The sequence below is a fragment of the Gekko japonicus genome, unplaced genomic scaffold (genome assembly GCF_001447785.1).
Source record: "Gekko japonicus isolate JY-2015 unplaced genomic scaffold, Gekko_japonicus_V1.1 scaffold113, whole genome shotgun sequence".
Taxonomy (NCBI): domain Eukaryota; kingdom Metazoa; phylum Chordata; class Lepidosauria; order Squamata; family Gekkonidae; genus Gekko; species Gekko japonicus.
In genome coordinates this window covers 718190-745140 of record NW_015160211.1, presented here as the reverse complement: position 1 = coordinate 745140, position 26951 = coordinate 718190, and the positions used below count along the sequence as shown (strand labels likewise).

General features: G+C 41.2%; 1 protein-coding gene across 1 annotated transcript in view; it reads right to left on the bottom strand.

Annotated features, from left to right (window-relative positions):
* Positions 1 to 4532: 4532 nt before the first annotated feature.
* The window catches only part of QSER1 (glutamine and serine rich 1), a 59015-nt gene continuing 36596 nt past the window's right edge, over positions 4533 to 26951 (bottom strand). Inside the window, exons 4-13 of the mRNA XM_015409786.1 lie at positions 23295 to 26930; positions 21132 to 21403; positions 19982 to 20098; positions 17545 to 17678; positions 16391 to 16593; positions 15286 to 15432; positions 8738 to 8835; positions 8196 to 8348; positions 7550 to 7645; positions 4533 to 4862 (exon numbers count right to left, since the gene is read on the bottom strand). Of these exons, the coding sequence (XP_015265272.1) occupies positions 4722 to 4862; positions 7550 to 7645; positions 8196 to 8348; positions 8738 to 8835; positions 15286 to 15432; positions 16391 to 16593; positions 17545 to 17678; positions 19982 to 20098; positions 21132 to 21403; positions 23295 to 26930 (4997 nt within the window). The 3' untranslated portion in view covers positions 4533 to 4721. The remainder of the gene's footprint in view (positions 4863 to 7549; positions 7646 to 8195; positions 8349 to 8737; positions 8836 to 15285; positions 15433 to 16390; positions 16594 to 17544; positions 17679 to 19981; positions 20099 to 21131; positions 21404 to 23294; positions 26931 to 26951) is intronic.

The window sequence follows — 26951 nt, the reverse complement described above, 5'->3', positions numbered from 1 at the left end:
TCTGTATTTTCCCCCCTAATCACCAATGCATGTGACGTAGAGGCAGGCAACCTCTGAATGTCGCCTTGAAAACCCTAAGGGGTTGCTATATGTCACCTGTGACTTGACTTAGCGCAAAAAAGAAAGAAAAAAGAACCCAATGGATTTACCAGTTTACGGAATTATGAACTTAAAAACAATCAACCTCACTTCCTCTGGAAACTTACATTTTTTCTTGTAGGGAACAACAGAAATTTGAGACTTAGTGAAAAGGCTAAAGAAAAGTTGCCTTACAGATAGTGGTTACTCAAAGGAACATGTTAGCTAGCAGCAAGATATTGAATTGGTTTGTCAGAGAAGCTTGCAGCTGGTAAAAAATGGCCATGGCTGCAATTTCTGCCAAGTAGGAATGGTATCAAGCTTGAATGACTTGATCATGTGTGTTTTTTCTTCTCAGTACACCACCTTCCTCCTACACCTGAGAGTCAAAGACAACTTTCAATGTCATGTGCACAGCTATAGTGACACACACAGTAACCCCACCCCCAAACCCTTGAGTTAATGTACAGATTGTGATGATCAGCCACACGTGGTTTAATGAGTTTAAAGATGTTTTTAAGACCAGAAAGTCTCCCAAACAAGGTAAGAACTTACAGACCACACTACCGTAATACAGTGGAAAGCTGCACACATTTCGGAAGTGATTGAAACTTTTGTCTCAGCTACCCAGTTTTTTAAAACTTCTGAGTTAATAAGCCACGGAACAATCTTTTATAAAAATGTTTCACTTTAATATGTTTAGTAACATCAAATCAACATTACAAAAATCATGACCTTTTCTGTAACTCTATACATTATGGACCACCTGAAAATTGGACTAAAAAGCAAAAAGAATCTTATTAGTCCTAGCCTAAAGTTTTGTGATACATAGATAAGTATAACCATGCATTTGTGAATGACGTGAACATTAACTTAAATAGTAAGATAATATAGAAGGATGTGCATTGTGTAACATGTAAAAGTTGTTAGCGTATAAAGCCAAACATAAAATGTGATGAACAAAATCTGAACTATACACTGATATTTTCAATTTTGTAAAGTTTTGGCCTGTTCATTTTTAAATTATTTTAAATAGTACTAAAATTTAAATATTTAAAATATATTTCCTCTATGAAGACTGTTTATTGGAAGACTGGTTGAGTTTCCTTTTTAACATATATTACTTAAAGCAGTAGAGGAAAATGATGAAACATCCAGACAAAGAAAAGCTGTACAATCCAGTTGTATCACTGATGACACATGAAGCTTGAAGGGAAAGGATGAAAGTACATGACTTGAGAAATCTATTTTATAGAACACAAACACATTTGTGGGAATGCCAATTTTAAAAAAATGTAAATAATTTCAACTTGACACATTCCAAATACATTAGAGTACACCTCTGTAGGCACAGCCAGTTGAGTCATCTCAAAATGATAGGCATATGAGCAAATCTTGCATGTGCAATGCCTGCTGAAGGGTAATATCTTTATCAGTTACACTCCAATCAAACATACATTAAAGTGGAATCAAATCACAGTGTTTTCAGATCTTATATGTACTCCAGAAATCCTATGTAACTCTAATCATTTGAGGATGCTGATTATTCTTCAAAAGCTCTTCAGCACACATTCACACCTTCTTGGAAAGAAGAAAATAGAAAACACTGACCTAAAACTGTATATTTATTGCCCAACTTATTTGGTACTTCTACACTGTACAGAATGTTTTTCGTTAGTCAGTAATTAACTATTTTTCAGGTAACATTGCTGTTACTCTTATCTCCTTGGTAACCCTGTTAATTTAATTCTAAGATTGAACTTCCTGTAATTTTAGTATGAGTAGCTTAATCTTCATTTATGTTTTGGTTTATGTGTAATTTAATTTCCCTGAAAAATACTGTATTTCGACAAACAACACATGAGGGCTGAATGCCTAGCGCAGTGACATCCCTCGCAGCTTCTTAGGGATTACTCAGCAAAGAAATCAATGTTCGTGAACAACTGTTCATGAAACAGAGCTTTCCTCCCACCTTAGATCTTGCCATGTAATGCTCAGCTACAAAGAAATGTTGGGTATGACTTAGGATGCAATCTCACTTCACATGGGGAAATGATGAGGCCAAACAGGTTCTGTATGAACTGATGTACATCCCAGAAGAGATGCCAGAATCCTTTTTCAGACTTGGCTCCATATCAGACATGAAGAATTTCTATGGCAAACATGGAAGAAGGCTCCTGAATGTAAGACGTTTAAAAACATGGTGGCTTTTAGCAAAAGACAACAGAGTATTTTCTTCTGCAGTCCTGAGACATCACTTATGTATCATTCTCTTAATATTCCCACCAAGAGGACGAAACAGAAAGCCGAAGCTGTATTTTAGGTATGGCACAGTGCTATCCCTTTGCTTGAGATGAGACACCTATAAAAGTTAGTTACAAATACAGAACATGCTAAACATTTAAGAGAATTTGTGTTGTTTGACTACCCTCTCCTGAAGGGTCCATGGTGAGAAAATTCTACCTTATTTTATAATTCATGAGCCAGGCACACATCGAGCCCTCATTTGTTCCACTAGAGTACATCATTATATGTTACACTGCCTTTCAGTGTATAATTGATTGTAGAACTCTTTTCTGTTAACACTTGTGAACCATCAAGTGATTGATTCATCTGCAAATTCTGAATTCTAAAGGCAGAAATAAGAATGACAACTCAGCATCTCTTCTATACCCCCTTTCTTGGGAACACGTGTATGCTTAGGTTTTAGATATGATTCAGCAGTAATGGCTTCTTCCTTGCAGGCAATCTTGTATCTCACCAATAAAATGTGAAAAGAGATAAGATAATTTCAGGTAGAGGATCGAAATGCAGCCTTAACACTGTAAACCTATAGACAATTAAATTCTTGTATAGGACCACCTGAAGTACAACATACCTACAGTCACAGTAATAGAATCTGGCTTATCCAAGGCAAGTGCAGTATAAGGAACCTTCAAGACACATGGTCATTTCCCAAAAACCAATCAAGTAATTTACCAAATTTTCAATTCTTGCATCTCCCCTGCCCCCCCAAAACGGAAGAAAACAGTATTGTAGCCACAAAAAAACAACTGAAAGGACAGAAGTTGTCCAACATAAACAAAGATATCAAGATCAAAATGTTGTCCTTCAATATTTTGAAATTCTAGTTTAATTGCTCATTATCACAGCCCTTCATTATACTTTACAAATCTAAGGTGCAATGAACATATTTACAACTAAGGAAAATACACCATGCTACATTATAAGAATATCCTGGTTGGCTAGTGAACAAGGAATCCTGCTTTCTTGGCTGAAATTAAGGCACTAAGTGGCAGTGAAAGGACAAATCAATTATTTTTTTATAAATTATCTGATGACGATATGTTCAGTCTTTTCACAAATCCAAGCACGGGACTTAGTGGCTGAGGTAAGGCATTCTGTTGGCAAATGAAGAATTCCTACTGATTACAGATTAATACATGTCATCTAAGTGGGACCTTCTAGCCCAACTGATTAAAAATAACTCAAAGGAGAAAAGTACAAAATATGTTTGAGGAGTTCAAAGGCACCAAGAAGCAAACAGTTCTGCCATTACCAGTTCTAAAACAAAACTATGCCTGCTGTGTTTTAACACTGCATCAATCTTTGTTTTCCAGAAGACAGGTGTAGTAGCTTTTCACTTAAACTCTCAATCATCCAATTTTACTAAGAAATTTATTCTTATGTATCAGAAAAATAAATGCAGTGTCTAAACACAACTACACTTACAGAGCAAACTTATAAAGTCTAGCACATCTTATTCCTGGTTAACACTGAAGGAAACCTGTATAAACAAAATGTTTCTCAAGATATATAGTTTACAATATGAAATTAACATAAAAAATGAACAGGATTTACTTAAAACAATAGAAAGTATTACAAAGATACATGAAACAATTATAAGTCACAATATTCTCTCTGTGAAAAATACAACTATTAGTGAGATAAAATGTACAATTAATTTCTTTCCAAAGGAAAAAAGCACATCATAAAGGAAAATGTTTTTCTTCAAAAAACAAAAAAAGGGGAAATAGGTCATTGTTTTCATTACAATATAATTTGACACAAAATACCAGTCCCAGGATTGCACCAACTCCATGTTCAGCCTCCTGAACATAACAGCAGTAAAAGGAGTCCATAGAGCAAGAATTTCATTTCTGATGGTGATTTTTCATATACAGAATTTTCTGTCACACTAGCTCTGTTTACAAAATGTACAAGATCTACTTAATAAGTCAGCCAAATGTAAATATTAGTTTACCAACCCAGACTCTTTCTAATATTCAGAGTCAGAAAAAGCCATGATATTTTAAGTGTTACTTTCATCACAGCCAAAAATATATATATATATATAGTGCATGCTTTGATCATCTTGTCAAAAATAAACCTACGTTATTTCAATACAAGAGTTTACAAAATACAAAAATCATTCTTCAGGTTAAAAATGCCGTGAGGTTTGTTTGTAGTTCCATTTACGTGGCAGCATAATTTTTCCTTATAAGCCAAGGAACCAAGAACACCACAAATTCCACTGACCTAGAATAGAGTCTGGCATGATTAGGCTAACCAGAGCTTCTTTGAGCTTTCAAGTTTATTGTTATGAATGTTGTAGAAAAACATGATATTTGGGACAAAGTTTCTTATGAACATTTCTGTTGTACATGATTCAAAAGTTCACCAAACTTCTCAAAGAGGTCTTCTACCCATTTCATATTTTTCATGCAGTGCTGTACAATCTCCTCCTGGCCTAGATCTGCATTCTTTTTTTGAACAGAAGAAATCTGTTGAGAAAAGACAAAACAAGCAGGACATGATTAGTTTGCCAGTATTTACCCTCAGTAAGAGCTGTGACTTTTAATCTATGCATCCACTTACCACCAATATTTATTTTGTGACAGATGTGTAACTTCAGCATAAAACAAAACTAAGTGCAGTGTCACTTGAGAGTGCTTTTAGCAAAGTATTTTCTTGACTGAAACAGCATTTTTATACAAAATTCCCTTTAAGTGCTAAACTTATACTATACTTGGTTGGGGTTGGGGGAGAGAGCTAGCTTAAGTTTAGAAGAAGAAGAAGAGAAGAAGAGATTGGATTTATACCCTGCCCTTCACTACCCAAAGGTGTCTCAGAGCGGCTTACAAACTCCTTTCCCTTCCTCTCCCCACAACAGACACCCTGTGAGGTAGGTGGGGCTGAGAGAGCTCTTGACAGAAACTGCTCTTTTTTCAAGGACAGCTCTTATCAGAACTACGGCTTGCCCAAGGTCATCCAGCAGGTGGAAGTGGAGGAGTGGGGAATCAAACCCAGTTCTCCCAGATTAGAGTCCGCGCACTTAACCACTACACCAAACTGGCTCTGAGTTCAAAAAGTTTGATAAACACAGCTATATGTCAGCATAAGGAAGGCAGGAGACATATCAGTTGAGATCACAGGCACTATCCAAAGGGGGACACACACACAATATTTTACACACTTTATTGGAAAGTACTAGCAAGAGGGGTGAATTGCATTTCCTAAGTAAAAAAGTTTTCTTGAAAACCTGGAAGAAGTGTAGTAACTGCTGCAGAAAGACACATGGATCCTGTGCAAAACTTTTACAGTTATTTCATAAAATATGTAGTCCAGGAAAGCCCTACAGTCCTGAAACTCTACTGGAAAAATAAACACATAGAGAAATTAAGTGGCCATACACTGATACATCAGTAGCACTTTTCTAAAATAGTGGTAAGTTAGGTTCTTTAAATATACATCACATCCTTAATGCATGGGAACTAAGTAACTGCACACTGGAAAACTGGAAAATACTTTGCCTGAGGTACTGGAAAGTATTCTGCCTGAGCTGTATACATATTGGGTGGGATCCAATAATCTATCTATGGGAGGATGTGGATCTTTCCCTTGTTCATCTCCCTTTCCAGCCCCAGAAAAGTTGATCCTCAGTGTCATAGGATCCTGCAGACCAATAACCATGCAGATCAAGGGGACTGCACAAAGGAGGAAAAAGGGGGGTAAAAATCAGCCCTCTTACCTTCTGCCAGCAGAGTTGCTATGATCAAGAGGTAGGAGGGTGATTTTATGGTCACACAACTCCACAAATAAACTTTTATGTGAGAAGGAAACAGGGGAAAGATCTGTGATGCTTATTGCCAATGGATCAATGAATGCAACCTATTTGCATTAATATCAATCCATAAAGAACTGCTGATGGACTGGCACCATGGAAACCAGCTTTAATACTTATGGAACTACTACAACATTTAACATATTTTGCCATATATGGACCTACTTACAAAGCACTTGAAGAACCTACACTAGTTATCAGCAATAGCTTTTCACATTTTTAAAAGCTCGGCATTTAAACACATTTACTACCGACCACAGAATCCCCCAAGATTCTATGATATTAACTGTATATTTAAAACATTTAATTCTTAACATAGCCTCATCTGTGGATACTTAAATCAGGAGACTGAAGCCCTGAGTAAACCAGACAGATCTTCCTACAAACCTGAGAAAAGCCCCAAGTTGGTGGAAGAATCTGAACTATAAAATAAAGGGGGGGAAACATAAAAATATTGGGGGGGGATAAAATTCCTCAAGATGACAGAAGCAGTGCCTGTCGCTTTAAGAAACCAATGCTTCAGTGGCTGCTGCCACTGTATTGCCAGTGTTCGTGCCTTGGTTTCTTCTCAGTAACCAGCAGGAGGAAGGGGGCAGGGCCCTTTCCAGGGCTATTTTGGCCTTAAAGGAGGTTTCATCAGGGTCAGGGCCTGCAGCAACCATGTGACTTCCATGACTCACCCAGGCCTAGCTTCTCACTACTGTCCAACAGCAGCCACTGCACGAAATCTAGTATGGAATAGTGGCGAGAATTTCAGACTGATCTGGGAGACCCAGGTTTGGTTCCCCCACCCTGCCACAGAAGGTCACTGGGCGACCTTAGGCCAGTCACACGTTCTCAGCCTAACCCACAGGGTAGCTGCGAGGAAAAATGGAGGAGGGGAGACTAATACAACCTGCATCCGGTCCCCATTGTGGACAGAGGTGAGGTATAAAGGAAGTGAATAAATAGTAAATATAGGCAAAGACGGAGGCCCAGATAAAAAGTAAAATGATAGGTGGGTAAGGTGAGAAGGGAACGGGGGAAAGGGAGAAGATGCAAGATTCCTAGGAAGAAAGAAAAAGGGAACAGTGTAGGAATACAGGGGAAACGTAGGCACCCCCACAAGTCATTTGGGTTCCCTACCATGCACCTGGGTCTGGGACTGGGAGCTGGTACTGTGCAACTTGGCCAGAATTTTCCCTGGGAGAGGTTGCCGGGGAAGGGAAGGAGGGAAAGCTGAAGATGGGGGATGGAAAAGGGGACGTTGTCTGGGGGGTGGGAAGGGGTACAGTCCTTGAGGGTTCCCCCCTTGTAGTGATCTGATTGTTGCATCAACTGGACTACATAAAATAGAGGAACACTCACCTCTACTTTGCACCTCAGAAACATGTGATATTTGTAGTGATGGAGTGAGTGATACAAAGAACACAATGGTATTTTTTCTGGATCTACAGCAAACTCCTGCAGAAACAAACGGTTGTTAGGTGTGAAGGCAACTTCAGACAGCAGGTTTCTGCCTGTAAATATTTATCCCATCCTTTCGTAAGTAAAGTGTAGCTGGGAATATCTGCTGGAAAATACAGAGTGGAGTGTACTAACATCAGACTGAGTGTAACTGCTCTGCTTTACTTCCAGTACAATGTAATTTCACATAGGTTTTCTCAATCATTCAAGAGATTATGGTAGATATATTCAGGTTTTTAAGAATTATTAACTGCCAAAATATGTGTATGTGTGGAGAGGCCTACTGATTCTTTTTCAGAATTAATCAACACAGTGAATGGTGGAGGTAGGTTACTACTTATCTCCCACAGCAGCTACCCACATTTATTTTAGGGGAGAAAATGAAAACTCATTTTATTTAAGATATTGTAATATGCCAACTGCTTAAAAAAATCTAAGTATCGCATTTAGCACGAAAGTTCAAATATCTATGTAAACCAGCAATCAAGAAACAATTCTGCATTGTATCAGTGTATTTTGAGAAACATGGCAGCAGAAACACACTCACCTGTGCTAATTTAGTGGTTGCTTTAGAAATCTTCAGTGTTTTCTTGTTGTAAGCTTTCCCATTCATCTTGATTTTTGAAACTCCACTCATCCCACTTTTTGTTTTAGAATCACGATTGATTACTGTTAGCTCAGGAAAGCTTTCCAAAGCAGCCTTAAAACAGTATAAAAGCAGTAAATGGACAGATTGTAAAGGATTTTGCTGTAGAAAATCTGTCAGATGAAGTGTGCTAGAAGTTTAACAAGATCCTTCTATAATGCAAACAATGAATGGACTAGACAGAAATCACAGTTACATATAATTTAAAAATCTCTAGAGGCAATCCAGTCCAGAGGCGCTACTTCATTTAAGTGAAGATACAGAATAACATTATATGGCAAAGCCTCCTTTCATTTGATAATACAGGATCATAAGACAGTAAAATGAAATAGAAATCTAGCAGTAACTGTTGTCAGTTATTTATTTGCCTTACCTAAATTAGACAACACTTTACATAAAGGTTTCCAGTAATGTAAAGAGTATAAACAACAAACAACCTGTACCTTGAAAGAGCGCTCTAAATGTAATTTGGAGAGCAGCCTTTTTCTATTTTCATTCAGCATACCATCGATTTTCCTCATGTGAGGCAAAAGCAGCTCATCTAGGAAAAAAGGCAATATACGATACTTCAAAACAAGTGGAAAGCAAGCAGAGCACACTGCTATGGCGATGGACTCAAAAAGATAGCAAGCGATGACATATTTTGTTTTCATGCTTGTAGGAAAGGTTTGATTAATGTGCTAAAATGAGAAAACTTTGAAATGAGACACCTGCATCACGCCATCAGGCCAGTTAGTCCACCGCAGTAGTGCACATGGAAAGCATGGTTAGAATAGGTTATGACGAACACTTTTCTTTAGCCGCACAGGTGGAACAGACCCAAATATTATATAACTCTATGCTTTGAAAAAAAGGACAATTCTTTGTTCATCTGTAGCATAATTGGTATAGTACCAACTAGATTATAATCATACTTCAAGCACAGAAGAGTTTAAAGTGAGGTGCATCATAGAGCCATCTTATAAAGACAAGAAACAGAATCAGTAAAATAATCAGATGGAGCGAAGCATACAATATACAGTAAGAACTGTTGTAGGCACTCAGTTAACTGGTATGCTGGCTGCTCTTACAGTGGTAGAAGAAGAAGAGATTGGATTCATACCCCGTCCTTCACTCGGAGTCTCAGAGCGGCTCACAATCTCCTTCCCTTCCTCTCCCCACAAAAGACACCACGTGGGGTAGGTGGGGCTGAGAGAGCTCTGTGAGAACTGTGACTGACCCAAGGTCACCCAGCTGGCTGCATGCGGAGGAGCGGGGAATCAAACTGGGTCCTCCAGACTAGAGTCTGCCGTTCTCAACCACTACACCAAACTGACAAGCACTTGTAGAGAGGACTCCAAGTATGCCATTAGCTCACAGTCAGGACTTATGGCCAGGATTCCCACTGCCAGGAGCCACTGCTTCCTGCCTCTATGTTGCCAATCAGCTGTTCAGTGGGCAGGGATTTAAAGAACTGAAATGAGGTGCTTTTTAAACTTCACATCCCTGCCTTGCCACATAGCTCATCAGCAGCGAGCCCCCCCCCCACTTGTTCTGGCCATGGTCAGTGATGCATATAACCAGGAATCCACTGGGACTTGCTGCCTGCTCCTCCTCTGCCTCTGCTCGGGGTGTGGAAGAGCAGACAGTGGGTCCCCCATTTGGTTAACTGGCATGCCTGGTTGACCAGCAACCGTGGTTCCTCAAGGATGCCGGTTAGCACAGTTTTTACTGTATTCCAGTTCTCCTCCCTAGTCCCAAATATACTGATTCACAACCCAAGTCCTGTGAGATTTTACAAAGAATGTACCTCATCACCACTTAACAGCAGTGCATTTTGGGCCAATATCTGCCACTCCACAGAGATTATTTGTTATAGCTCAAAACAAAGTTCTGCAAACCAACATATAAAAAGCAGGCACTAAGCCCATGAAACCAGCTGCTTATCTGCTGTATTCAGCCTTTCAAGTACTACACAGATGGGATCCTAACAACCAGCAATGCAAGAAGCAGATATTCCCGACATTCCCCTTCCCTTAGCCATCCAGTGACCCCAGAAAAACCAATGCTGAAGACTGGGAACACTTCTGGAAAAAAATGCCATGTGGCACAGGAGGCCACAGAAAGAAGGTGAAGTGGATGAAAGCACCCCAACCCTTTGCACTCACAGATCTGAGATGACAGGCCAAACTTTCCACCAGCATAAGGGAGGGGAGGTTGATTTCCCTTCCTTACTGTACCCCCCCCCCAATAAGTCATGTTGTGATGGACTATATTTGAAACACTGTTTTCCTAATGCTGCAAAACCAGAGAAGGGAGGTGAACAGTTAACTCTGCTCAAGAATGTTGAGCTTGAGTGACAGGCTGCTCTTTTTCTCTGATTGGCCAGCACCAGCTGAGGAAAATATAAGATCCACTGTGTGCTGACGCCAGAGTGAGTTTGTTTTGTGTTTAGCAGTGGTTACTGTTCAGTACCGTAAAAGCTCAGCTAAAGGAGTGGGTGTCTGAAGAGTCTGACTAAAAGTCTGTCAGACAGGTTCATCTTTCCTGATATCACCTGAAAGTGTGTCTGAAGGCAACACCCACTGCTCAGGCTCCACTGGACTGTTTTGGATTCCTAGCTATGGGGGGGGGGAGGAGGTGCAGATCTGTCCTTGCAGAGGAAGGAGAGCTTGTACCTGAATAAAACTTGGTCTTAAAGGTGCCACTGGACTGTTTTGGACTGGGGGGGCTCTGCAACTTACCTGGCTGCTTCCTGCTCTGACTGAGGGCTGCTGGGAGCAGGGGGTGGGGCTTGTTGCATGTGCCCACCCCCTGGACGCTTTACTGCCGGAGCTCCGCTCCTGTGCGCTCCTGCAGGAAATTACCCCTGCTGTTCAGTACCGTAAAAGCTCAGCTAAAGGAGTGGGTGTCTGAAGAGTCTGACTAAAAGTCTGTCAGAAAGGTTCATCTTTTGAATAAAGGGAGAGACTCCTCATCTTAGCTGTGTTAAACACAACCTAAGAATTCCATCTAAGAATTCAGAGTCTACTGTCAGCTAAAGCTGAAGTACATTTTCACACAGACGCCAAGAACTGGGGTTTGAGATTTTGGCAAAGAGTGACTGGGTAGCAGGATGAAGCTTCCAATCAGGTCAAAAGGAACAGGATTATATTTTCAGGGAAGAAATATAAGTCCTATCCAGTTATACAGGGAACTGGCACTGAGGTAGTCCCTGGACTGTTTGTGAAAGGAACTCAGGGGAAAGAAGACACATTCCGATTTCAGAAAAGAGGAAAGAATCTGATACACTAAAAGAGTGACCTTTCCAGAAAACCTGAACAGTTATTAGGAAACTATATGCAGAAACATAGTAACTGAAACCAAAGGACTTAGTCAACCATCTCTCATTGATAAAAACCAAGAATTTGTGAAAATAAGCTGCTTCAACACCATCTTGTCTGTCAACTGAAATATATACTGTTTTACCAACAACATTTACCTTAGCTTTTCCAATTCCTGACTACTCCATTCCAACCCTGCCTATTAAATAAAATATTTTATTGCTGTTTATTGCACACAGTCTCCAGTGCCATTTCAAGGGATCCAAAAAGAGGGCTCTTGTTTTCTCCTGACAAGTTCCTGGGCTGGGCAAAAGCCAAATTAGATTCTGTCCTAGGGTGGGAGATTTAGATTTATAAAAGTGCAAATATTATCACGCTACTGGGGGATAGCTCAGTACCTGAACTAAGAATTTCGGTGGGAAAAATCTGCCTCAGAGTGAAGAAGCAGCAGGGGCCCATCATACATGTCTAGATGGGTTACTTGATCCTCAGCAACAGCTTTTCTAGGGTCACAGGGGCTGCTGGAGAAAAGAACAATCCGCTTCTAAACTTGGCATTTTGTAGAATCCAACTCACTGTAAAGGGTTACGGTACAGCACTTATCCATCTCTCTCTACAAGATAAGGGGGCTGTAACTAACATTACTTCTTTTGAACCGGCTAATTTAGATATATTTTTTTTTAAATCTCAGATTGTAAACAGCTTTTTTTGTGAACTAATGGAACAGGTTTATGTAGCATTATGTAAATCAGGTGATCTATGTTTTCTTCTGCATGCTTCAAATATGCTGCATTTTACTGGCAGACCACTTAATGTTTATCATTAAAAAAAATAACTATCTAATTCAGGTGGGTAGCTGTGTTGGTCAGAAGCAACAGAACACAGTTTGAGTCCAGTGGCACCTCTAAGACCAACAAAGTTTAGTTCCGGGTATAAGCTTTTGTGCGCATGTGGTGTCTGATGAAGTGTGCATGCACACAAAAGCTTATACCCAGAGTTAAACTTTGTTGGTCTTAAAGGTGCCACTGGACTCAAACTTTGTTCTGTATCTAATTCAAAAAATACCACGGAAGTAAGGCAAGACACCAAGGAAGCTGAATGAGACAGAGCAGCTAGAATGATGAGGAAAAAGTCTTTCACATCCACTCTGATTTAACTGAGTCAGGGACCTGCAACAGGAAACAAAATCTTGGCTCTATTCTGAACAATGTTCTGCATGACTCTGCTAGTTTTCCTCTCACCTAATGGGATGACCGGCACCTTGAGAAACACTGCTTTGTCTTTGTGGTCTGAGGCTCAGTAATCACATGTTGCTATTGCCCCCAACCCTCATGTTCCTCGTCTTAGACACACATAGGCATGTGATCTCTCTTTGTCATTCTGACAGATTTCAGCCAGGATGCAGCAGGCTTTCTTGCCTTTGCCAATGTGCACATCTGTCTCGTCAGGATGGGACTTTGGGCCATGTGCTGCCTGGAAAGGGATTGTGAGCCACTGCCTGGAAAAGAATTGTGAGCCATCATCCTCAGGGAACAGATGCACATGCACAATATGATTTCAGGCAAGAATGGCTGGAGATTGTCGAACTGAAAGCAACTCTGAGCTATAGCTTAGAAAAAAAGGAATGTAGATCTTTTTGCTGCGAAAAAAATATGTATCTGGGATAACAGATATGTAGAGATCAATTGTTCAACCCTAACTTGTTTTGACACAGATTTTCAAATATATCTTTTCGGTTTAAGGGACAGCAATGATTACAAAAATAATAGATATCACATACAAATAATAAAAAAATGAGTCTTGTGCCAATTGTGTATCACTGGTCCTAATAGGAAAGAGGATCAACCCAGACTTCAGAAAAATCTGAAAATTTAAAAAGGAGGATTAAGTTCCCCCAAAACAGAGGAAGATTGTCTGCACTTGCCCAGACCACATGTCTCTGTTGACTGGCCTCATCCACCCTCCTTGTGGTGGAGGCAGCAAAGGGAGAGCTGGTTGTACCCAGCAAGAAGAGGAGTGGGAGATGTTGCTACCACCACCACTGCTTGAGCCAGGCAGGTACAGGTGCTATAGGTGGGAGAAGGAAAGAAAGGGAGGAAGAGTTGGGGGGCTGAGGCAGTGTCTGTGTGCCAGGTGGACAGGAGAGGAGAAACAGGAACTGCTACCCCCCCCCAAAGCTGCAGAGGCAACAACTGTTCATTTGAACAGAGAACAGCAAGAGCTGGTGAGTGGGTGGTTCAGTGACTGAGAAGAGGGAGGGTGGGATTTCCCCTCTGTGAGTCTCACGGTCTCCCAGAAGGGATAGCCGGGGGCTGAGGTGGTGCTCCTGATGGGAGGCAGCATGGGAACTGCTGCCTCCACGGCGCTGCATGAGCTGGAAGTGCTGCAGACAGGAAATGATGGGAGGAGGAGAAGCAGGACCCCCCCCCCAGGAGCCACAGAAATGGCAGCCTTGCAGGCAGGTGAGTGGGAACTGGCAACTGGGTAGCCCACTGGGCAAGGGGAGAGGATGAGATTCCTGCGCCACCATATCTCACGGTTCCCCACTTACTTTTAGCTTACGTTTCACCAAATATAAGATTTTTTTTTAAGTTCTCCCATGAAGTTTATATCAAACCCTGTAAGAATACTGAGCCCAAACTGATAAGCTTATTAAAAATGCAAATTCATTTTTATACCTAAACGTAACTTTGATTTACCTGAAACAACATTTATTCTGAATAGTCCACAGTATGTAGTGTTCCTCCAATTTGGTTTGCATAAGTATATAATACAATATACTGTGAGTGGTGGCAGTAAAAACCAGCTATTACAGTTAAAACGAATGGGCCAGAGTGCTGCCGTGCTCTTCTTCCTACCCAGAATCTGCAGCAACCAAATACCACAGCCTCCAAGCCTGGTAGGAACCTTCCCCATCCCCCGAGCTACAAAGCTGTCCTATGCAGCAGAGAGACATGTGGGTCAGCTGCCCAGGAACCCTCTGGCAGAGCTGGCTCCTGACAGTCTGAGGGAGATGAGAGGTGAACCAAGGATGACATCAACTGGCAGCAGCAACCACCCAGGAGAAGAGACAGGAGTGGGGCACACTTCCAAAGACATGAGGGTAGGGTGGCTGTGGGGGAGAAGCTTCCCCTTAGGGCAATGCCAGTTAACTGAGCATTCTGGGTAATCAAATGCTGGATAACAAAGCTTCGACTGTACTTATTAATACTGTAGAATTCTACTGTAGAAGCAAAATATATCAAAATTAACAGCCAGGACCCAAAGGGCTATGCTTTTTGTTGTCCCCTCTGCTACAAAAAGTCTCCAGAGGGCAGGATACTCTTCCAAAATGACTTCCAAGTAGGGGAGGACTGGCCATTTAACTTACAGGGTAAGTTCCTGGTAGGCCACTTGCCCTGGACGGCTACTGGCAGCCAGAAGCAAATATGTCCAACCTGCAAGAAGTTAGCAATGCTTAGCATTACAAGGGCCACTCAGCCTGGCTTGCTCCCAGCCATTATGATTTCCCAGTCCATGCTTGCTTCCAAGAGATATAAAGAGCTATTGTTACAAGGCTGGCAAGCTCCAAGCCTATCTAGAAACAATATGGGCATGTGCCTGTTTTGATATTGCCAATATATAGCTTTTGAATACACACATAATACGTAAACAGTAAGTTATCATAAACAAAAGGGTGAACAAACTACCATTACTCTTCTCCAGTGCTTGCATTGTATCTGGGTCCAGAGCGATGCTAACAAGCAGTTCCATATAACTCCTAAATGTTTCCTTCATAGCTCTGGTGTTCAAGAAGCGAGCAACAAAGGGAGTTGGAGGGGCAGCGTCTGAAACATCTGAAACACAAACATTTCATTTTTTCACTGTAACTCTGGTGACCTCTAGTGACTATTGGAAGGAATGAGACATGCCAAGATGCATTGCTCCTAGTTAGGAGGGAGGTGTAGGGATGGGCACATAGTTGTCCATGGACTTAATTTTGTCATGGACTGGGGGCCGGTTCACGTTCCATTTGCCTAATCTGAGCATTTGCAATTTTGATAGAATGCCCATGGACCCTGGGTTTTTTAAGGTGGTCCATTTGGTTCATTGGAGTTGTCCATGGGCCAGACACGCTGGGCCCCAGGGAATTCTTTGAAGCTGTGTGGCCACTGTGGCATGATGCCAGTGAGCTCAGGAGGCATTTAAATGCCTTCTGAGCTCACTTCTGGATCATGCCACAGCGGTGGAACAATACAGAAGTAGGCTCAGAAGGCATTTAAATGCCTCCTGAGCTCACTGTCACCATGCCTCAGTGGCGTCACGACCTGGAAATGGGCTCAGAAGACATTTAAATGCCTTCTGAGCCTACTTCTGGGTTGCCCCGCATCATGGACCTCAGAGACCATGAACTGGTTCGTAAACTGGGTAAGTCTGTGGAAGTTCGTGGTTCGTGAAACTCATGAACCACGAACCTCCATGAACCTCCATTTTTCCGGTCCATGCCCATCCCTACTGAGGTGTTTTATTCATAATGAAAAAGTTTCCTTTTCCGTAACAAACAAGAAGCTATGAAATGTCAAAGTCAGACTCTGACAGTGGATTGACTCTAAACTGAGAAGTGTATGTGGATTTTATGCAGTTTTCACAATTACACTGTGAACGCATTCTAGCTTAAAAATGGTTTTTACTTTTACTAAGTAAATGTAGTGGATAGTCTTAGCTTTGAACTCCTAGCCTGGTATCTGAAAACAACACTGTGTTCTCTTACTATGCATACTGGAATACAGTTTTTTTTGACTCAGTAACACTCACCATCCTCATCAGTCTTGCGCTGAGGAGAAGTAGGGAATTCTTCTTTCCATATTTTCCGTTTCTTTGGTGGTGGTTCAGCCTTTGTCTTTAGCTGTTTAGCTTTGGGTTTCAGTGAAGAAACTTTTGTTGTTACTGTTGCTGTTTTTGGTGCTGGAGTATCAGGAACTTTGCTGATGCTAGTACTTGGCTTATAATGAACAGTCCTGCCAATTTTTAAAAAATGATTGAAACAGACTGTGATTGATCTCTGTGAATTCATTTGTTTAGGTGTATCATTTTAAGCCTTCTTATTCTTTTTTTAAATTGTATTTTGTTATAAAATTAAGGGGAGAGATACAGAAAGAGAAAAAAAAGGACAGGATGTAAAAATAATCATTAAGCCTTCCTATTCTTGATCATTAATCCCATAACTATTTTTACAAACACCCTGATTTCTTTTTCACCAGACAGACACAATAAAACAATTAAACAACTGTAATCTGGTTATTTAGTTAAGATGCTGTTCTCAATGCATTCTTCATGTTCAGACATATATACTAATAGATCCTCCCATCCAACAACAAGATTGTTAAAGCTAAATGATGTCGGTGGTAGAGTTTTGTTTGTTAACAAATTAGGAAGATTCGTACAAACATAAGCATGAGTAATGTCTGTCCTGTAGGTTTATTAGGTGGAGAAGAAGTTAATAACCAGCATTATTATTTAACTTCTGCTGGAAGATGTTGGATAAAATTAATTCCTAGTAGGGAAAAGACAAATTGGGTTTTCAGGCTATTCTACAGCAGACTATTTGATATGATGACTAACAAGTCTTATGCATATGCAGATCACTTTTAAGCACAAGTTATAAAACAATTGCCTTAAAATCTACTAGTGTTAAAATATGACGTATCCCTGCCCACAGATGGAAGGGTGAGGCTTCTGCTGATTTCCAGCCACCACTGCAGATCCCCCGTTGTGGCCAGAACTGCCCATGGGTGGGACCTTGAATCCCAGGAGCAGTGTTTCAGAACACAGTGAGCTGCAGCAGGAGGGTAGGTGGGCAATTTCCATTCCGTGAGTGAAATTCTGGATCCCATCTGATATGCCTGCACATCAAATACCATTGATGGTCAGCATCAAGTTACAGAAAAAGAGTTAAACAAATCAAATACCTTGGACACTGCAAAGGTTTATTTCTTGGTCTCTTGGAACATACTCTGACAAATTCTTTCTTGTTGGTATTTTCTAAGATCTTCACATATACCCGTTTATACTTGGATTTTGCATCCCCAAAATACCCAAGATACTACAACAAGCAAAAATAAAAAATAATAATTAGAATCATACCTTTTAGAGTGAAGGTTTTGGTACAATTAACTTTATTTACGCTAATGTACTGAAGAAAGCAATGTTCGATTAGGTAGTGATTTATAGCTGGGAGCATCAGAAGTTGCCATTCTTGTATCATACTGAACAAGTTGCAGGTGAATGAAAGAGTAAGGGTCTTTCCTTTGCTTTCTCCCTAGTCTGAAGTGGGTTTCCAGTTCTGGTATGAAAGGCTAGCAGTAACCCAAGTTTTCACTAATTACAGACTACAGCAAAGTATAATTACTGTAAACCAAGAAGTACAGAAGGGTACGGAAGAGGCAGCACATTCCCAATAGTCAATGGCCAGTGAAAGGTCCTTCCATTTCTGTAGTGACTAAAGTTTTCATCCACCATACTATGCTGCTTTTGACTGAAAGTATATATAAATCAGAAAATGAGAAAGAAAGGAGGATATACGCATTTCAGACCTCTAACTATAATAGTTAAAAGCTCCACAAACGCTTATGCCACAAGAATCTTGAAGTTACAATGTTATATTTTGACTTTATTTTTTAACCACTGTGACAGACAGGAGGCTGTCCTACCCCTGAAGGGAAAAACAGCCATTCAGCCGAGCCTAAAGGAGTGATGCTCCAGCATCCAATCACCTCTGAGAAGAGGGATGGAATATTGGAGAGAAGCATTGGAGGAGGGAGTTCAGTTCAGGCCTGCCTCAGGGAGAGTGCAGAGAGAGCTCAGGTCTGGCTCAGAAAAAGAGCAGACAAGAGTGAAAGATAGTTCTGCTTGGTTGTGTGGCAGAGTGGTTTAGCTCTACTTCTGAGAGAGAAGAGAGTACCCAATTGTTAGGCCTGTCACCCATAATGAGCAGACCTTGTATCATTTAGTCTGACTCTTGGGAAAGGACGAGCTGGTATCGGAAGGGCAGGCTGGTGTGGGTGGAATCCTGTGTGTGAGCGAGGATCCAACCTAGTGGCTAGTCAGTAAAAGCCTATTTGTGCTTGAAAGCATCAAAAACTACTTTCTGAAGCCATAACTAGCTTAAATTGAAGTGTGTCAGCCAATGTTCCCTCTAAGCTGGGGGGTCTTGTGAGCAAAAATTCTACTTTGTGAGCGACCGGCGTGAAAGTTGTGAGCGAGCGATTTGGCTGCTGCATAAATCAGTTCTCTCTGGAGCCATCCTTCCTGAGCTCAGACAAAAAAGTGTGAGCTGGAAGCTAAAAAACGATGAGCTAGCTCACACTAACTCAGCTTAGAGGGAACACTGGTGTCAGCCAGGTTTTTCTACCTGGAGACTTGTGCTGCTGATCTGTTCTTTGAAACTCACCTGTAAATAAATCTTCTTTGTTGTTGTAATCCAGCCTCAATGATCTCCATATTTCACTTGTGCACCACAAAACTTACCTCACAGGAGTGAACCCATTCCTATACACTTGCTACCTTAAAAACACCTGGTAACTGGGGGGGGGGGGGGGCGTTTTTGGAGGTTTATGAATGAAAACAAACCTGATACCCCAAAATCTTAGGAGGCTGTGGGAGTTCCCTCCGTTGACAGAAAAAGCCTGCCACAGCTACGTAGAACTTCTCTGGTATGAAAGTAACACAGAATATTTGTATTTAAACATGTGAAGCTGCTTTCAGACTCGGGCTGTCTCTGCATCTGTTTCATTATTTACTACCTCTTGTTCTTTGCCCATTTGGTTCCTCTTTCCCAGTCCCTCATCTATTGCCCTCGCTGACATGACATTCCTGAGGGGCAGGGAGTGTGAATGTGTGTGAGTCTGTTTGAACATAGGGGTAGAAGATGCACCGCTTTGTAACTCTTCCCAAAACAAGTACCTCAAGGCATGAGATCTCACAGACTCTCGTTCTTGAAGAAGAAGAGACTTTGAATTGCCAGTTTGTACCCATATATCTGTCAGGGGTATTAGTTTATCTTTGTGTGTGTGACGTAAGAATGGAATGTAGCTTTTGACTATACCTTGGGACCTGTTGCTTTGCCCCTTAGTCCTAACAAAGACTCTCATCTTCAATGCATCTCAAATCTCTTCAATAAAGTTTCTTCAACTGAACTTGTGTCAAGAGTGAGCTGACTGGGGGCCTGTCAGCTGCCTTATCAGACCCTGGGTCCATTAAGATCAGTACTGTCAATGTTCTACAGGATCTTAAGCATAGGTCTTTTCATACCACCCACTACCAGGTCCTTTTAACCAGACATAATCAGGGATTTAGCCTGGAACCTTCTGGTTGCTAAGCACACGCTTTACCACTGAGCACACTTACACTGTTAGTAGCTGTAAATTCTCTCTGTCCATCTCTTACTTCCGGAACAAATTTTTGCAGCAATGCTTTTTGGACTTTCCAGATGGCTGGAGGCTCTCTTCCTGTTTTTAAAGCAACCTATAAAACCAAAATTGTTAACATGAAAAGCACCCGTTCACTTTTTGTACTTATGCGGCTTTAGTAATTAGCTCCAATTGTCACCACCTTTAATATTAATTATCATTATATATTTTAAATCATGATTTATCACTTCCACAGCACTTTTTAAACACAGTTTTAAAATGCTACCCCTTCCCCCTCTGATGTAGGTTAAGCTGCAACTCAGTAGCTCAGCCAAGGCAACCCAGCAAGCTCATAAATGAATGAGGATTTTGATGTGGGATTCCCCATGTGCAAATTCAGCACCTCTCCCCTTGATGATCTGGAAGAGACAACACTAGAGAGAGACTGGAAGTCCACAGTATTAATCTGTAAAATACTTCTGATTTAATGCTGGAAAATTTTAATGATGTACTTTGCAAATCGTGCAAAAATATTTTTAAAAAACTAGAGAATCTCATTACATTGTCAATAAGCAAGTAGTAGCAAGTCATGGACATCTGTTACGGGGGAATTGTTACTTTTTCTTTTGAATATTCAAGGTTTTAGAATTAAAGCATTATATACACACTCATATAGAATGCACAAACATTTCTGAAGAGGTTTGATACTCTCTGGCTCAACTGAGGTGCATCAGGCAATGGTCTGCCATAATTTTGAACTCCTTGCCAGCTTTCATTTCCTATTGTCTCAACAGAGATCTTTAGAAATTCACGGTCACTTCTGTTTCCATACAGCAGTGGACTCTGGAGGTGGGGAGATGTCCTTGGTGACACACCACAGTTATAGACATCATGCAAAACTATACCTGAAGCTTCCTCAAGTTTTGGCAGGATGTTTGAATTGTATGACAATATCAAGCCCCTAAGTCTTAAAATATTATAGATCCTAACAAGTCACTTGAATAGAATTGTACATATTAACAGTATCTGATTTTTTTGAAATTAGAGCTTCACTTTACCTCTAATACACCGAGAAAATATAGGAAAGGTACACTAATCAAATATAGGAAAGGTACCATTAAATTTCTCAAAGCAAACTTCTGGCCTACCTTTAGTGCATCTATATCTTCAATCTTCACTACAAATTCATCACGTTCTCTGTACATGCCCTCGCCTCCGCTGTCCCCATTCTCTTCCTCAGTACATCCTTCTATTGCAGCAGTTGCCTGTGGCTTTGCTAGCGGGTCTGAATCAGCACCATCCTCTTCAGGTTGTGGGAAACAGGTTTTCACCTGAGCATCGGCCACAGAAGGAGCGATCTGAGAAGATTCTTTCTTTATAACAGTGTTGGTCATGGCACTGGACACAGTTGTTTCCATTTCTGAAGTACAAAACAAGTACTAAATTTAATAAGAATTTCAATTTATTTTCATATTGAAAATACCATTAACTGTTGCTAAACCAACAGAAAATTATGATGCAAAGGTTTCTACCTGTAGTACTAGCAGAACTCCCTGGCATTAGTAAAATTTAATTTGGCAGACCAAGTCCCACTTCGCCCTAGGTCTAACCTAGAGTGCATGTACGTACAGCATATATGTATATATAGAATCAAATATACGTGTGTGTATAGTATAGGAGCTGCGGTGGCTCAAGTGGTTAAGACGCTGAACTGCAGGCTGTGGAAGGTCAATAGTTCAGTGGTTCGAGACCCGAGCATGCCACATGACGGAGTGAGCTCCCGTCTCCAGTTCCAGCTCCTGCCAACCTAGCAGTTCGAAAGCAAGAAATTGCAAGTAGATAAATAGGGACCACTCCGGTGGGAAGGTAACAGCGTTCCGTGCGCCTTGGTGTTTAGTCATGCCGGCCACATGACCACGGAAACGTCTTCGGACAGCGCTGGCTCTTCGGCTTTGAAACGGAGATGAGCACCGCAACCCTAGAGTCGGATTCGACTGGCTTTCGAGCAAGGGAACCTTTACCTTTACCTATAGAATCAAAGAGCTGGAAGGAGCCATACAGGCTACCTAGTCCAACCCCTGGCTCAGTGCAAGATCAGCCTAAAGCATCTCTGACAAGCGCTCATCCAGCTGCTGAATGAAGACTGCCACAGAAAACCCCCATAATGATGGGGACCTCAGAACTGAATGTGATAACATGCAGCACAAAGCAAAACTATGTTTTGATACACTTAGAATTGCCACCTGTTCAGCATTTTCAAACTTAATATAGCCTAAAACCCCAAAGGAAACAGACTTGATGTGCTTTCAATTTTCATTTTTTTTTGTCCAATTCAGATTGGCTTTTCAATAAAAATAGTGCCGCATATAGAAATAATGAGGCTTCCAACAAAGCAAAACACCAGGCATCTCTAGATCTGATGGCGGTTGCCTAAGAATTAGGACTCTTTCAGCTAAACAACACATGGAAGAAGTTACAAGTCTCCAGGAACTTGCCTAAGGTGGATTAAAAAAATAAAATAAAAACATTTAAGATATTAAAAGGCAGCATAAAAACAGATTGTAAAAACAGATCAGACAGCTTAAAACAGTTTCCAGAATAAAAGCCGCCCTGTGGGGTAAAAATGTAAAATAAATAAATAAATAAAATAGTGTTTAAAAAAAAAACAATCCCGTAATTAAAATCCCATGTGAACAAAAGCATTTTGGCCTGGCACCTAAAGAAATTAACATAGGTGCCAGACAAGCCTTAAGGCAAAGCACATTCCACAAGCGAGGCACCACTACTGGAAAAGCCCAGTCTCTGGTTGCGACCTGCCTTTCATGTCTGAAGGCAGAGGCACAGAGAGTACGGCTTGTGATGCAGATCTTATCTGGTAAACTGACCAACTGTCAGCGTGTGAATGAGATTCCTCTGTTAGAGGGAAATGCAAGGTTAATTTTTCATTGTCAAACTTGTCTATTTCAATAGGCAATTGTAGGCTTAGTTCAGACAAGCTACTAGGAAAATCCATTTAAAAATAGATCAATTAAACTAATGCAACTTAGCAGTGACAAAAAGGCTTTCAGCAAGAAATTAAACCATAGCGAATTAGAACGTGTTTGAGAATAAAAGTGGGTGAATGTAAAAGCTCACTCACCCCTTTCAATAGAACAAAATTTACTTCTTTTGCCTGGCTGAAACTTGGTTCCTTGAAGGTGAGTGAGCAAAATATCTGTTTACAACTTTTTGATCAAACAGAAATGATCAGTGTTTATCTTCCTTAAAAATAAACTAGTCGAGTATCCAATTATGAACGCCATAACCTTTACCTGCTTTTTTCTTTTTATCGGAAGTATCATCCAAAGTTGATAATGCAGATGTGATGCTCTTTTGAAGATCCTGGTTAGCTCCTACAGAATCTTCATCAGAAGAAAATGAAGGTAATGCTTCAGAATTTCTTTTAGGTTCCTCGCTGCCCTTTTTGTTTGAACTTTCACAACCGTCCTCAAGAGATGCAGGTGGTGCTGCCACCCAAGGCTTTGACAGGGGATGCATGCAAGGTGCTCTAATGACTGGGGCAATGGGCCTCCTCACACGATTAGGCACACGTATTACAGGAGCTGAAAACTGTTGCCTGGCCCCCGATTTCAGGAAATCTAAAAAAGAGCCAATGAATCCTGTTTTGACCTCTGGTTGTTTTTCTTCCACTTCTTTGATTTTCTGCCTCATTTTCTCTTGATGTTGGTAGGTTTCATAGCCACTTTCAGCGACAGGAGATGAATTTAGCAAGTTGGCCTCAGCTCCTCTTGAGTTCTGACGTCGGCATTGCCCAGTTTGCTTCAGTTGCTTCTGATTTGTGTCATCTTCACTGACACTTTTAGTTTTACTTTGTCCCTTGTCTTTTTGCCTCTGAAGGTCCTCTTGCAATGTATCTTGTCTCGCCTCTTCTGTTTTGCTACCATTTTCATCTCCTGGTTGTTGCATAGATAGTATTGGTTGCAAAGGAATTTTAGCATTGTTTCCTATCATGGGGTTGTCACTTTCCATGTTAAAATTATGGTTTGATATGACACTTTCTTTGTTCAAAGTCCTACCACTTGAAACAAGGTCTGCATCTTTTATATTTAAAGTACCATCAAGATTCCCCCCCCCAGAGTCATTAATGGTGCTAGATTGCTGTTTTGCTAGGCCAGAGACCTGTTCTTGCCTCTGCTCAAGCTCTGATGTGGCAAGTCTTGTGGGAAGGCTTTGATCAGGAGTTTCTATGTGTTGCTGGTTGAGGCTCAGATTTTTTGGCTGCACTGCAGACACTGCTGTGAGGCTTAGGGTAACCTGGCCTCCATTTAAAGGAATATTATTTATGCTCAGGGGCTTTCCAACAACTGTTGGCGCGGAGCTGAAGGTAGGTGTCACATGCCTGACATCTACTGCCTGGAACTTAGAATTGTCTCCATTTTCAATTGACTGGATTTCTTCTTCATTAGATGATACTTTGGCAAATTCAGCTGTAGTTACACCACAAGCAGCAGCTGTTGCTGCCAAGATATCATCTACATTAGAGAGAATATTCCTCTCATCATTGAGAAGCATAGACTCTGGAAAACATACAGTACTAAGGGAAACAAACTGATTCTTAGGTTCATGATTTGGCTGCACAAAATTATCTTTCGATGTCAAGTGCTGCTGTAGTGGTTTTGTGGGTTCAGAGACAACTTCAGCCGTTTGAGGATGAAGCTGCTGCTGAGAATGTCCTCCATTACTCTGAACCATGTGACTATCCACCTGAAGAAACTGATGAGTCACCTGCTGAGGACTCTGAATGCGCTGCATTTGTGGAGATATTTTTGTGGGACCTAAACCAGATTGCAATATTGATGGCTGAAGCATTTGTAAGTCACAGGCAGATTCTAGAAGAACTTGTGCACCAGGCAAACAGATGTGATGGCCATGCCTTATGGCCTGTGTATGAAGTTGGGGTGGTGTGCTAATGATTTGGCCTTGTTGCTCTGAGGCTTTAACTTCGTGTACCTTATGCAGAAGAGAATGTTGCTGGTTTAGTTCTTTAGCATCCAAATTTACTTGAGTTGCCTGCATTAAATTAGCTCCCTTTTTAACATCATGGGTTACTACATTTGTAGTATGGCCAATTTGTTGGGTAAGCTGAGCCACAGAGCTGATCATTCTCTCATCTTTTTTTGACCCCTGAAGAGTAAGCCCAACAACTTGATCTTCAAGACGAGAGTTACTCCTGATTACACTTTGAGAATAAGGATTATCTGTTTTGGAAACTTTGTAAGTGGCACCCTGAGCATCAGCTTCACCACCAGTTATTCTTTGATTGGAAGACTCAAGAGTTGTTTGCTGCTGCAATACCTGCAAATCTTGCACTGGGAAATGATCATCTTGCTTTGAGGCTTGATATAAATTAGGATCAGATTTCCTTTTCATGTATGATTCTGTACCTGAGGGAGATCTGTTTTGCAGTGCTTGTGACTGAGTTGGCATTGCAAAAGGAGTTGTCTGGACAACGGCCAAAAACTTTTGAGGCTGTGAAGATGATGACTCTTGCGCTTGAGAATGTAGAGAAATATAGCTCTGGAGAGGACTAGAAACTGATAAATTTTGAACATGAGCTGAGGATGAAAACGGAAGAGATTGCGATGTTAATGTTAAAGACTGCCCGGTAGTATAGGTTTCTGAAGGACTGACCACCGACAAATCCTGTGATTGAGATGAATAGCTAACTTGTGATTGGCTGACCGTTGTCAAACCCTGAGAATGACTGGAAGAATAATTCTGAGACTGACTGCCTGAAGAAAGATCCCTTGTTTGCCCAGAGTAGTTCTCATCTGGGACTGAACTTAATACCTGTTGATCAGAATAACTTAGTGTCTGGCTGTCAGAAGTAATAGCCTGTGATTGCCCAGAAAAAGAAAGAGTTTTGTACAGTGAAGGCAGCTTCTCAACTTTAAGGGCTGGGAATACCTGTGCGTGACTGACAGGTGGCATATTTTGTGACTGAGCTGAAATATAGTTTTGTGATTGGCTTACTGACAAGAGACTTGGGAGCTGTGCTGTAGAATAGATTTGTGCTTGCCCTGCTATCACAGAACTCTGCGTCTGTGCCGTTTTGGAATAGCTCTGTGTCTGCACAGTAGGGGCTATGCTTTGAGGCTTGGGGGTCTTTGTTACTCTTGGTGGCTGCTTTGTAGAACATTGTTTTGTCGTAGCAGTGGAAACAGACGGGAAGCCAGGTGATGGAATTGCAGATGTGTATGACTGAGCAAGTTCCACTGAAACTTGAGAGGTCTTCTGCTGTGGTCCACCATTGCTCACCTGAGTAGCATCACCAACTGGACTACAAGAAATGGATGACTGCTGGGACGTATCTGGGAAATCAGTTCCACTTGCGCCTGATAAATAGTTGTGTAAGGAATGCTGTGAACCAGTCAGTTGCGCCTGAGCAGACTGTGTGCTTGAAGGCCGCTGATGGTGTTTAATAACACTACATTCTCGCTGCAGTGCTCTTTCAATGGAGGCAGTGGAACCAGTAAACAGAGATGAGCTATACACCTGTGGAGCTTGCTGAGCTCCTCCAAGTGATGAAGGCAACAAACTAAACTGTGGCTGCAAGAGATGCGCTGCAGACTCTTGAGCAGAGCGGTATGTTGAAGACTGAGGTGGTATGCTGGTACTTAACACAGAACTGCCCAAGCGCTCAAATGTCAGTGCAGTAGGAACTGCGCCTTGGGATGTTTTGATTTGCAATAAAGGGTCATTAGTAGTCAGAAGTCCATTGGATGATGCACTAAAAGTTGCATCTTGAAGAGACAGAGAGGGAGTTGTAGCAAAGTTTCTACTGCTATAAGCAGTGGGATGCTGATAAACTGATGCTGGTGGAAATGTTCCAGAGGCTGGCAAGGTTCCTGTGACAAAAAGCTCAGCTGCTGTTGAAGAGTGTATACCTAATGAAAGACAAAGTGGGG